Source organism: Carassius gibelio, chromosome B21 (genome assembly GCF_023724105.1).
Source record: "Carassius gibelio isolate Cgi1373 ecotype wild population from Czech Republic chromosome B21, carGib1.2-hapl.c, whole genome shotgun sequence".
Taxonomy (NCBI): domain Eukaryota; kingdom Metazoa; phylum Chordata; class Actinopteri; order Cypriniformes; family Cyprinidae; genus Carassius; species Carassius gibelio.
In genome coordinates this window covers 24,223,055-24,236,905 of record NC_068416.1, presented here as the reverse complement: position 1 = coordinate 24,236,905, position 13,851 = coordinate 24,223,055, and the positions used below count along the sequence as shown (strand labels likewise).

Genomic DNA, 13,851 nt, shown 5'->3' with positions numbered 1-13,851 from the left:
AGGAATATACACTGCTCTAAGTGAGAGGAGTTTGCCCTGGGACCACACAAGGATCTGGTGCGCCAGCTTGTACAAGGGGCGGGAACAAAGACCTCCCTGGTGGTTGATCTAAGAGACCACTGATGTGTTGTCGGTGCGCACCAACACATGGTGACCTCTCAGGTCTGGGAGGAAGTGGTTTAGTGCACGTTAAATGGCTAGCATCTCTAGATAATTGATATGCCATGTCAGATGGCGACCTTCCACAGACCACGGCCAGGGTGGCCACTTGTGACCGCACCCCAACCAGTGAAGGACGCATCCATTGCTAGTGTTACATGGTGACAAGGAGCTCCCAGCACCGGGCCATGACTCAAGCACCAAGGTTTCTTCCACATCTAATGCACGTAGGCATCGCCACGTGACCTTGATCAGTCGAAGTGGATTTCCCCTCGAGGAAAAACCCTTGGTCTTTAGTCACCACTGTAGGGGTCTCATGTACAGCAGGCCAAGAGTTGGATGTTGAACGCAGCTGCCATCAGACCCAACAATCTCTGAAATTGTTTGACAGTGAGTGACCTTCTTTGACTCTCTCGACTGACATGAGAATCGATTCTATACGAGCAGGGGACAAACGTGCCTGCATCATGGTCGAATTTTACACTATGCCTAGATCGGTGATTCTCGGTACACTCTTCTTGGTGTTCAGTCTCAAACTCAGCTCCCCCATGTGTGCGAAAACGATATCTCGATGTCGAACCGCCATCTGCTCTGACTGAGCTAAAATCTACCAATCGTCGATATAATTCAGAATGCGGATGCCCTGCATTCGCAGAGGAACCAGAGCTGCATCTACACATTTCGTGAACGTGCGGGGTGAGAGTGCAAGGCCGAAGGGAAGTACTCAATATTGGTAAGCTTCACCCCCGAAAGCAAACCTCAGAAATAAAAGTGTTGTGGAAGAAAGTGTTGTGGAAGTATGCATCTTTGACATATATTGTGACAAACCAGTCCTCGGATCTGGACCAGCTATCTGCACCGGGGGACATACTTGGAGCTTATACTGGTACAGACAACAGTAAATAAGACTCACAAGACAAACTGAAGACATTCACACACAGAGCGCTTCCTGAAAGACGCGAAGCTGACGCTGGCTGTGTGGCACATGTCTGTATAGCTTCCTGGTCGCTTACGTCACCCCGCTCGTGACGTCACACTCTTCCAATGGACAGATTACACACGATATTCAGAGTCGCTCTCGCTAAACGCGCTCCCCATAGCATTTTTTTACGCAGCTCGAGTTCCTGAATACTAACCTTTGTTTTTAAATGTGAACTAAAGAATGATTTAAAAAGATTGGGTACTAATTAAGACATTTATAACAAGAGAAATGAAGTCAAAATCAGAATCTAATCTCACCTGTCTCTGATTCACTCTAATCTGATTTCTCAAACACGTTTTCTGCCATTTCTTAATGATGAAGAACAATTTCAAACAAGATCTCTTTAAATTGACTGTTTCCTCTTGATGAAACGGAGAGCAACACAAGACTTCTGCTACTTCTACTAAGATCAAATGTTCTGAGCTGCTCTCCACATTAATTTTACAGCTCTGTACTCTTTACTGCATGTCGACTATTCTTTCATTTGGGTCTGTTTTTATTTTAGCAGAAACATCTGAGATGTAGCTGATACTTAAATTAAGCATTACTCAGAACTTAGTTCAAGTCTCTTGAGCTATAAAAGAGTAAAAATATGCATTCACCATCACAGCCTCCATTTCCCAGCATCTACAGTATGCACACCAGTATCTTTTCTCTGGTGTGTATCATCTTTCTTTCTCCTTCACGCCGAGTTTCTGGAAGAGAAATCTGGGCCAGTTTCACTGTACGATCAATACGACTTTAAAACAACTGATTGATCTCTCCTTTCTCACACACACACTTGAACTTCATCTTCTGATGAATATGAAACATTTACAGGAAAACCCTATGAATTTCACATATTCCCATACACATTTCATCCCACATGTGACATGAATGAGTCTGTGCTTTGTGGAGGAAAGATGTATTACTATTACTGTTCAAATCCATCAGATTTACAGCAAAAACCACATTTTCATCAGAAACATAAAAATGTAGTTCACTGTTTCACTTGTTCAAACATAAATTGTCAAATGCCATTTTGATTTAAATTCATGTTTTGTTTTTCCTGTATGGTGGACAAACAATTGCCACTCAAAGATTACTAGTAAATGTCACAAATAATGAAAAAGAAACAGCAAGTAAAATCAAATTAAACGTGAAATAGAAGTAGAACGACTGAAATCCTATTCTCTATTCTATTCTCTATCTATTCTAATAATCTGTAATGTAGTGACTACATCCAAAAAACAATAACTTTTTACAGTGTATATTAACAATAATGAATCAGTGATCTCATACGTTGCTTCATTACATTGTGTGAGAGGGTTGTGTGTTTTTTGCAGATGTGTGTCTGCAGTGTGAGAGAATCAGGGCTTTAGTCTAAAGATAGTAGCGTAATAATTTAGTCCTGTATCTCCCCCCAGACAACTGATTACAGCAGCTCAGTGTGTTAATCTCAATCGTGTGTGTGTGTGTATTGAATGGGCAAGGCAGAGTAGGAAAACACACACACACACACACACACACTCTCACCACACAACATCAAAAGCAATAATTTGTTTATCTTATGATTTATCTATGTATTATATTCTCTCTCCCTGTCAAACACATGAAAAACATTTGTATGTTTTCCTCTATTATTAATGAAGACTTTCTCTCTCTTCATCATGAAAACTCATAATGAAGCTCAGTGTGACTCAATTAAAGTCATTTAATCATAACCTTCACACCAAGATATAAGATTACCACAGTAATTATGACTGAATCAGACTCATCATAGCATTACAGCATTAAATCTCTAAACTCATTAAACTTGAGTGTGTGACAATATGCTTCTCGTGAGAAAGCGTTTGTGTGAGTGAGTGCAATTATATATGTGTGTGTGTAATTAAATGTGTGTGTTGTGCATCCTGCAGCGTGTGGTAAGCTGACCGGCATTAGTGATGCAATCACTATTAAAACATCCGGGTCTCGGTTCGGATCCTGGATGACAGACCCCCTCGCTCCTGAAGGAGACACAAGGGTGAGTGTAAACGCAAAAACATATACATATTCAATAAATTTAATTATCTGTAGATTCCATCAGAGAAATGATACCATTCAAAAGTTTTGGGGAAATGAAACGTCACATCAAATGAAGACTTTTGCTCACCAAGGCTGCATTTATTTGACAAAAAATATGGTAAAATCACTAATATTGTGAAATATTATTACAAATGATCATAGCTGTGTTCTTTTTAAATATATTGTAAAATGACATTTATTCCTGTGATCAAAGCTGTATTTTCAGCATCGTTACATTTCTTCTTATTATTAATGTTTAAGACAGTCGTACATCTTGATATTTTTGTGGAATTCTTTTTTTTTTTTGTGGATTCTTTAAAGAATCCAAATAAAATAAAACAACAGCATTTATTAAAATAGAAATCTTTTGGAATATTATAAATGTCACGTTTAATCCATTTAATGTGCATTCCTTGCATTTCTTAGTATTTGTACAACAGAATTCCTTCTGTAGGACAAACAGGATTCATTTCTGAGATTCATTAACATGCAGGTGGTGGAGGATAGCTGCTTATTTTATGCCGGCAGTAAAAACCCACAAGCACATAGCTGCCGGCAACCGCTTTATAACTATGTTGCTTTATAACCATAAGAAAAACAAACCTCAAGGCTGAGCCATCATACACAAATTCTGAAGTACACAGAGAAAAGTTAAAACACACAATGAAGTTCTTTACCCTCATGCCCTTTCAGAAAACACGTACATCATCTAAATATTAAGTCCATCATCAGGATCTGTGAGTCCACTGAAACAAGAATCAGTTCACAATAAACATTTGTTTGCGAGTTTACTTTTACACTGTTTATCGTTTGGAAACATTTGTTAATCACTTGGGAACAAAAGAATAAAAAAACAAGCAGTTCATAATAACTATTCATTTGCTAGTTTTCTTTTACGTTGTTTATCATTCCAACAACTTTTCCAGAGAGTTTTGAATCACTTGGAATAATAATAAAAATAAATTCAGTTCTCATTTGCGAGTTTACTTTTAAAGCGGTTTATTATTCAATCAACATTTATGAACAGTTGTGAATCACTTGGAACCAAAAGAATAAATAATAACAATAATTAAAAAAACTATCTGAGAGAACTATTTGTTTTCAAGTTTACTTTTACACTATCATTCAAACAACATTTCCAAACAGTGTGTGAGTCCACTGGAACAAAAGAAACAAACAAGAACAAGTTGGCAATAATTGGTTTGTGAGTTTACGTTGACACTGTTGATCAATTAAAACACATCACAAATCACTTGGGAAAAGATCCAGTTCAAAACAGCAATTCGTTTTCAAGTTGGACATCCATGGAGCTGAAGTCAGGTCACTAACACTCGTGACGAGGGGACAATAAGTGAGGCCAAATAATTTTCCACTCGTCCAGATGTGAAGTGCTCCAGCGGGGCTCGTAATGAAGGCTGCCGAGGGGCTTGTGATAACGGGTGGAGGTTAAGAAACAGCAGACTGTGGAGGATGAATAAGGGCAGCTGGGAATGAGTGCGAGACGTTCAGCCCGTGTGAATAAGCCGATTCTTTGCCTAATCGTTTCTCAGACATTTGTGAGAGTGTGAAGAAGGTTTGTGGTGATGTATGGCATAGCAGAAGTGTGCTATGACATGTGACTTATTTATCAGTCAGATTGCATGCCATTGTGGTTAAAGATCTGGGCCGGTTACAAAACGTTATAGTATCGGACCCAAAACACACATTCACCTCAAAATACACAATTACGAACCCAAAAAGCCATTACAGTGATGCCTTGCGCAAGCTAGTCCCTTCAATCACCATAAACGCAGCAGAGCAATTATAAATCAGGCTGGTGAACACACAGTATAACATTCATTCACACCCACAGACCCGGTTTTAGTGCGTCCCCCTCCCTCTTATTCTGTTTTTCTCACTTTGGGTTGGAGGCTCTTGTTCTCAAAGAATGATGAGACCGTAGGCTATATGTGTGAGACAGACAGAGCGTGGAGAGAACGTGTGTGTGTGTGTGTGGGAGTGAACAATAAGCAATATCTCACAGCGAGCGAGTTTTTGGCTCTTCAAAGATAAAAGCTTTGGCAGCTGTTGCTCTCAGAGATAGCAAGGAGAGATGGAGCAGCATTCAAGCTCTGCACGAGCATTAAGTTAAAGCTGAACAAATACCCTGTGACCGACCAGAATATGGTCAAATATTAATGCTGTGTTCTATATTCTGATCATATTCCTATTTCCAACTTCTGACCATAAAGGTATTTTTTTGTGGCCTGAAGATGATGCATAAAATAGCAATGCTACAAGAAGGTTTACAAAGCGACAAAAAATGTCCCCTGGCATCCAAATTGCTCAGGATTAGATTCTTTAGTCCTTTCTATTTATTAAAAGCAATGTTATTGTAGTTAATTAAAACTAAAAACTAAAATTAAAACCATTAAAAAACATCTTTTTACTTATAAAATAATAACTAAATGAAATAAAATAAAATATATTTAAAAAAGATTTCAGCTAGTTGCTAGTAGATCTCATTTTTATTTAGTTTAACTTGATGCACTGAACTAATAAATAAAAAAATAAAAATAACAAAAACTATTGGCAAACTAAAAAAAAAGAAAAGAAAAAAAGAAAAACACATGACCAAATTACTAAAACTATTTCTAAACTTAAAATGAAAAATATACAAATCAAACCTGATTTAATAGCAGCTCAATACTAAAATAACACTGCATCAAAGAATTTACAGAAAAAAATTATCACAAAGGATGCTTAAAATTCAGCTTGACATCACAGGAATAAATTACATTTATATATTTAAATAGAAAACACTTATTTTAAATTAAAAGAATATTTCACAATATTACTGTTTTTTTTTTTATGTGAGCATAAGAAACTTCTTCAAACCACATTTAAACAACAACCCAGTTTTACATGAAAAGCTGACCAGATCCTGGCTCAAAAAAACATCAGCTTGGAGGGAAAATTGTTTTTTTCATGGTGTTATTTTGGTGTTGCGCAAAGGATGATCTCCCTCGGCTGATTCTTGGCACTTCCTTCTACTTTTGGGGATTTTATAGTTGCCACTTCTGCCCAGGACTCACTCACTGAGAGTATTGCCACACTGCTCTGTGTAAAGCTGCTTTGGAACAGTTTATATTGTGAAGAATGCTGTTAAAACACAACAAAATCTAATCAAATGTTATTGCTGCAGCCTTACAGTGAACAACTGTGGGTTTCAAAAGAGATAAAGGTTGTGCAGTATGTTCAAACATGCAGAAAGGGAGGGTTTGTATGTTGATATATACAGTAGATGTTGTTTACTGCCTCGTGCCTCCTATGGAGAGCACACAGACGTCCTGCTGGGCTGCGAGCCTCTGGAATATTCCATAAGCGTGACTGCTCTACCTTTCCATTCGCTCACCAAGAGACAGAAGCTCCAGCCATGCTGGGAAATCTCCACGGAGAGTCACTTTTATCCGGAATTATCTGGAATTATCCCCATAGGGTTCATAATGCCTGGCACACAGCAACTTCCTGGCTGTCAGTTTTCACTGCCTGCGTTCTGCCACAGTCAGGAGGGGATGGACACCTTCAGTCTGGAATTTAATTAAGACCTCGCTGAACACGTCCTGCTGTGCTGGCAAATTCATGCCAGAACAAAAAAAATCGAATGCAAGCACAGACAAAATAAAGAACAACTTGACCTACTTCCATTGATCGTTGAAAGGATGAGTCTGTGGTTTAACCTTCTGTACTCAATGTCAAGCCTGAATCACCAACCATCGATATATCCATCCATCCATCTACCTATTCACCCAACTTTCTATCCATCCATCCAACCAACTATTAATCCGTCCATCCATCCATCCATGCATCCATCTACCCATTCACCCAACTATCTATCCATCCATCCAACCAACTATTAATCCATCCATCCATCCATCTACCCATTCACCTAACTATCTATCCATCCATCCAACCAACTATTAATCCGTCCATCCATCCATCCATCCATGCATCCATCCATCTACCCATTCACCCATCTATCCATCCAATCAACTATTAATCCGTCCATCCATCCATCCATGCATCCATCTACCCATTCACCCAACTATCTATCCGTCCATCCAACAAACTATTAATCCGTCCGTCCATCCATCCATCCATCCATCCACCCAACTATCTATCCATCCATCCAACCAACTATTAATCCGTCCATCCATCCATCCATCAATCCGTCTCTCTGTCTGTCCAGTTATCCGCTTATCTATTCATCCATCTGTCCATCAATCCCTCCATTCATCAATCTGTCCGTTCTTCCTTCCATCCATTCAGCCAACATTCAAGATTCAAAATAAATCTGAATTTCAACTGAAGCTCCTGTTAGCTACCTCTCATTTAAAAATGGTGCACAACCCTGATGAACATCTTAAAAAGATTGCGTTCAGTATAGATTCTGACAAACATCTGCTGCATGTTGCGCAAACATCCGACAGGGAATGTTTCGGCAGACATACTCTAGTTGAGCAAAAGCTAAAAACGACATCCTCCAGATGAAAACTAATGCACATCTGCTCAACTTACTCTACAGCTACAGGGATGTGTCTCATTAACTCAGTTCCTTGTATTGTTAAGTCATTTATATTAATCACTTACTCTCTCACTTTTGTTCAGGTGTGGTACATGGACGGCTATCATAACAACCGTTTTGTGCGGGAATATAAGTCTATGGCGGACTTCATGACGTCGGATAACTTCACGTCTCACCGCCTGCCGCACCCTTGGTCCGGGACGGGTCAGGTGGTCTACAACGGCTCCATCTATTTCAACAAGTTCCAGAGCAACATGATCATCAAGTTTGACTTCAAGACGTCCACCATAAGTAAATCTCAGCGTCTGGACAACGCGGGCTACAGTAACACCTACCACTATGCCTGGGGTGGACACTCCGACATCGACCTCATGGTGGACGAGGGCGGGCTCTGGGCCGTCTACGCCACCAATCAGAATGCGGGGAACATAGTCATCAGCAAGCTCCACCCCTTGACCCTGCATATAATCCAGAGCTGGACGACCAATCACCCGAGACGCAGCGCCGGGGAGTCATTTATGATTTGTGGGACGCTCTACGTGACCAACGGCTACTCGGGAGGGACGAAAGTCTACTACGCCTACCACACCAACTCCTCAACGTATGAGTACATTGATATCGTTCTGCAGAACAAGTACTCGCACATCTCCATGCTGGACTACAACCCACGAGATCGCGCGCTGTACGCCTGGAATAACGGACATCAGGTCCTATACAACGTTACGCTTTTCCACGTCATCCGCTCGGAGCAACTGTAACCTTGGAGGATTTGAGTGGGAGTATCTGAAGACAATCTTTAGCAATGTTCTTCGACGGATTGTTATAAAAAAAATGCTATGCTGAATGAAAACTAAACCTGAACAATAGACATGTGAATGGAAAATAGAACACAAAATCATGAACAGATGCCAAAAATATAAAAAATAAATAAACAATGCCACGCCTTTCTTTTTTTTTTACTAAAGGACTTTACTTTCTAGGGCACTGTATGATCAGATGTTTTCCAGTAGCACTAAAAAGACATTTCTTCATGCTTTTCTGCGCACTGAAATGTAGGGAACGTTGGGATTAGTCACGAACTAGTAGCCCACACTCAACCTCATAAACTGAGCGTGTGCAGGAAAACCGATGGTGCTTCACTTGGCAAACTAACACGGACGGTTTACCAGTCTGTGCAATATCCTAAGTCCAACCTGTGTGCTTTGCAAAGCTCATTTCTTTAGGAAAAACGAAAAAAATGTGATTGGGTGAAGGCGTTGACTGTTGAAAGCTCGTTCAAAGGATTCTCGTGAGATTTTACTTGAACTTACCTGCGATTAAGTTGCTGTGATGCGGACCATATCATGGTATTTTATAATGACCTACATGTATGTAGCACCTGAGAACAGACCAAAGCGTGCTATTAAAGTCGACATGAAATCACACATTCCCTTACACATATGCATAATTACCATAACTTGCTCCACCTCTGAAACGACCTTCACTTTTGGATCCAGAAAATGTATCCATCATTCTGGTCATATTTACCAGTGCAATCAATTCCCAATGAATAAAATCAAGTCTCTCGTACAGCGTTTTTCTTGTTGAATATCCTAATAACACAGAAACATATTTTCATTTTGACTTTAAATCTTCTCTGGTGAGTTTATCACCCTTCAGGCTACTGATACACACATTGTTGTGCTTGTAAATGGATGTCAGCTGCATCTGTATCATGATTGCTACGATACACCAACTCTGTGTAACAGATGTGCCAGTTTTACTAGCAGATGGTTCAGGTACAATCTTACTCCGATATAGTCTCCGTGCTGGTGAATTCTTGTAAAATGATCCTTTAGTTTTGCATGAGCAGTTTTTACGTGCGCAGGTGTGCTCAAAGCAATGTTTACCTGTGTGATGCTGTACATGACTGATTTGGGATCAGGAGGGGGGGAGGTTGGGGTTGGTTATAGTCTCTTAAAAAAAAAAAAGATGCTTGTTTCTATCTGGTTTGTTTCGAGTGGATTGTTCCTTAACGCCCATGCTTGATTTTTGTAGATTTACAGTTTGATGTTTTTTGTAATTTACAGTAGTACAGTCTGCTTGGGTGATGCTTCAGTGTCTTTGTTTTAGTTCGTTGGCGTTAGAAATCCACATTTCTGTCATGAAAAAGATTTATATCAGAATGTAAAATGTCTCATTTGGACGACATCTAAAATATGAATATGAATCATTGAGCAGTCTAATATATAATGTACTCATTTTATCAAGGCTCATACTGTCTTATGAAGCTAATTAGCTAAAGCTATTTCCAGCTGTCATTCTTTTTGTGCTTAGCTGGATGTGTGTTGTACCTACAATACGATGATTCTTATCAATAAAAGAGGATTTATGTCCTGATGTCATCATTTGGTATTAATCTCTGAGTTTGTTTCATTGGGAGGTCAAGGTTTCATCCCAAATGTTGAAAGAAGTAGCACAAAAACTGGCTTCGGGATGCTGGTTTTTGTTGTAATCTAACCAACAAGACTACATTAATTAACTAGATGTTAGTTAGACGAGCTTCATTAGCTGTTATACATGTGGAGGATAGGAAAGTTCATGAACAGATTCTGCATAAAACTGCTAAAAGGTTTTCATGGCATCCAGTTACGTAACATGACTGATCAAAGATTATTGCTTTCCTATTTTTAAGCCATGTGTGAAAAATATTCTAATGATTATTACTGTTATTATACAGTACAAACTACAGTCAAAGCCCAGCAGGCACAAAACATTTGTACAAAGTTGCATTTTAGTTGCAAAAATAAATTTAATAAAAAAATATATATATATTATAAAAATGTTGTAGCATCCACTAGCATCCAATTATATTAAAATGATATTCTTTGCAGACACTTTCTGACCCAAATGTAGTGGTAGTACACAAATCACTTTACTGCCATCTACTAGGACGGGGGCTAATAATGACACAATATTAAACTTGCTAAGCTAGTTTTATAAGGGTAAAAGGGCAGGAGTGCACACTGTTTTGACTTTTTTACTGTATTTCTATGTTTAATATCATTGATGTTTTGTGGAGTGGAATGGAAGGAGCAGATACTAACACTAAAGAAAGAGTAATGATTTTAGCAGAGACATATTGAAAATATGTTTAAATATTGATTTAAACTTTTATTGAAAACAACACTGCTATTCCATCCCAAATGAAGATGGTATACACACACAAACACAAACACGCGCACACACACACACAAACACAATGTGCGCGCGCACACACACACACCTATATATATAAGTGCTGTCAAACAATTAATTGTGATTAACTGCATCCAAAATAAAGGTTTTTGTTTACATATGTGTGTGCGCTGTGAATATTCATTATGTATATATAAAGACATACACATACAGCATATATATTGGAAATATCTATTAACATGTATATATTTATATTATAATATAAATTATATCATACATATTTAATACATAAACGTAACATTTATCTTAAATATATACATTTATGTGTGTGTATTTATATATACATAATAAATATACAAAGTACACACACATTTTATGCAAGCAAAGTCTTATTTGGGATGTGACTAATTGTGATTAATCGTTTGACAGCACTAGTTTATATATATATATATATATATATATATATATATATATGTGTGTGTGTGTGTGTGTGTGTGTGTGTGTGTCTACTGTATGTATGTATTAACATATATTATTTAAGTTCAATTAGAATATTATCATTTATAATACTAAATACTAAATACATATATAATACTAAAACATAAAATAAAAGATATTGTTATTTTAAATATATAATTTTAACATTTTATCCTGAAATAAAAATGTATGTATATATTTAGACCATCCAAATAATTCTTAGTGGAGAAATACCTGCCATAGTTTTCTTACTGCTTCACCACTAAGAAATACCTGGAGCCAATGAGTATCCAAAGCAGTTTTATATTGATTTAAAAAAAACACACACACACACACACAGGAACCGTTTCATCAAAACATTCAGAGGAAGCGTTTCACCTTCTAAGTTAATAATAATGGAACTGAAATGAACAGATCCAGCTGCACATGAATATAAGAGACCGGAGGCAGTGACCCCTCGTGTCCTGATAAAAATATGATGGGATTTAAGCAAAAAGCATTAGACGTGTCGAATGAGAAACTATCATCCCTCTATCTCTCTGGAAACGGCCCTGAAAAGTCAAACGCTTCCTTCTGAATCTCTTTCTCTCTCTCTTTCTCCATTTAGATAGTGTTCTTATCTCTCTCATGTGTGTTTTTACAGTCTCTCTCAGTAAAGTTCAGCGATAAATCTTCAGTCTGCTAATTCCTCCCTTCCCCCTTCTCTCATCCTTGCTGTTTCTCCTGCCCTCCTTAAACTAGCTTTCTTTTCTCTCTTTCTCGCTGCAAGCTGCCCGTCCTGTGATTCTCTCCTCTCCCCCTTCTCTTTCTCTCTCATTTGATGTTTCAATCGATGAATTAATGATTGTTTCTATTCTGAGCCGCTAGGTCTGGGAGAAACGGAGGCACTGAACAAAATACGGAGTGAAATAACAGAGTCTCTCTGTGTGAAACAATGCGCCGTCATTTGGACTGAATCAATCTACATCCTAAACAGGGCAGAGATTCTTCTCTCCAGCTCAGCTCTTCTCCTCACATCTGTCATCTTCCACCTCTTCATCAATCACTCTTTCTCTGATCTTTTTCTCTCTCTGCCAGCCAGTTACACCATGGATGCTCCACTTGTGGCCAAAAATGCACCGCCAGTCATTTTTATACAGTCACACACCACTGTGTGGAAAAACTCAACAGTTGTCACTTAGCGGAGAGCGGCACAAAACGTGACCATGTTTAAGATCTGTCATGCAAAAGTTCAGATAGATTATCATACAAAAACTGTAACACTGTCATTATTTCAATCTAAAAATCACCCTGAAATTCGAAGTAGGTCTGGGTCCTTGAAAAGTCAAATACATGACACGGACCAAATTTCAATCTGCATATCATCCAACCTATGAAGTGTGTTAGATTAACATTAGCATGTCCCAAATCATACTACTCTGAAAAAAAGAATGAAAATTGGCACCAGATGGTACAAAATGTGAAAATTGCTAGTCAATTTCACCATTAATGATAAAGAAACAGCTCATTATACATTGAATAATCCATGAAATTATGTAGTAAAAAGACTTAGTATTAATTTATACAAGTAAATACATATGTTATATAAATTTTACTTTTTAATTACAATCTTGTTGTTGTTGTTGTTTTTACTGTGACATTTCATAATGTTGCATAAATGCTGGAAATTAAACCAAAAAGCAATTTAGATGAAATTATGTCGAAATACCAATTTTTAAGTTAATTAAATATATTACAGATTAATGTGCTTCATCTTCATTACTTTATCTTTTGAGAAATGTTTACAAAAAACTAAAATCTAAGTATACAAAAAAAAATGATATACATGAAATACAGTAAATGATTAAAATACATCACATCATAATGCATGTCTGATGCATGTCATGAATTGTTTATAAGCAGCTTCCCAGTAATATAAAAGAAAAAAAACTAAATCAAGTAAATGCTAAATTATTTAAATATTATACAAAATTAAAAGCTGAAAAGTACACAGTGTCAATATTCAGCTCAAGCCAGTTCAGTTCAATAAGCGTCTGTGTTGCAAAATTAATCAGATTCTGAAATTAATTTGATTCATCTATAAAGCTGCTCCACAGAAGTGTCATGTTCAGTTAAATTCACTTCGAGGTTTGTTTTGTTCTCATCCCACAGCGTCATTGCCATCAAATTAATATTATTCCTGAGTATAGTTGTTTTTAAAGCCCAAATAAGCACAAAAAAGCAAAAAACAGGCTACAGTGGCAAGGAACCCTAAACTCCATCAGGTGACAGAAATGGAGATGAGAAAATTGGCAATCTGGTTGGCTAAACAATCAAACACTTCTCTGTGTTGCCACTTATTTCATACTTCTAAGAACAGTACATACTTTTCCTATGAAGAATTCTGTAAATTGGGATTCAAGGCTCACACATGTGCAGGTTGCCAGATTTGAGAGTGTGATGTCAG

The 13,851-nt window shown here is 37.8% G+C and overlaps 1 protein-coding gene across 4 annotated transcripts in view; it reads left to right on the top strand.

The window, feature by feature from the left end:
• LOC127986056 (noelin) overlaps positions 1-10,135 on the top strand; it is a 29,795-nt gene extending 19,660 nt beyond the window's left edge. For all 4 annotated transcript variants that reach the window (XM_052588253.1, XM_052588255.1, XM_052588254.1 and 1 more), the window contains 2 exons: positions 3,040-3,146; positions 7,835-10,135. In XM_052588253.1, coding sequence (XP_052444213.1) covers positions 3,040-3,146; positions 7,835-8,509 — 782 coding nt within the window. In that variant the 3' untranslated portion in view covers positions 8,510-10,135. The remainder of the gene's footprint in view (positions 1-3,039; positions 3,147-7,834) is intronic.
• The last annotated feature ends 3,716 nt before the right edge of the window (positions 10,136-13,851 follow it).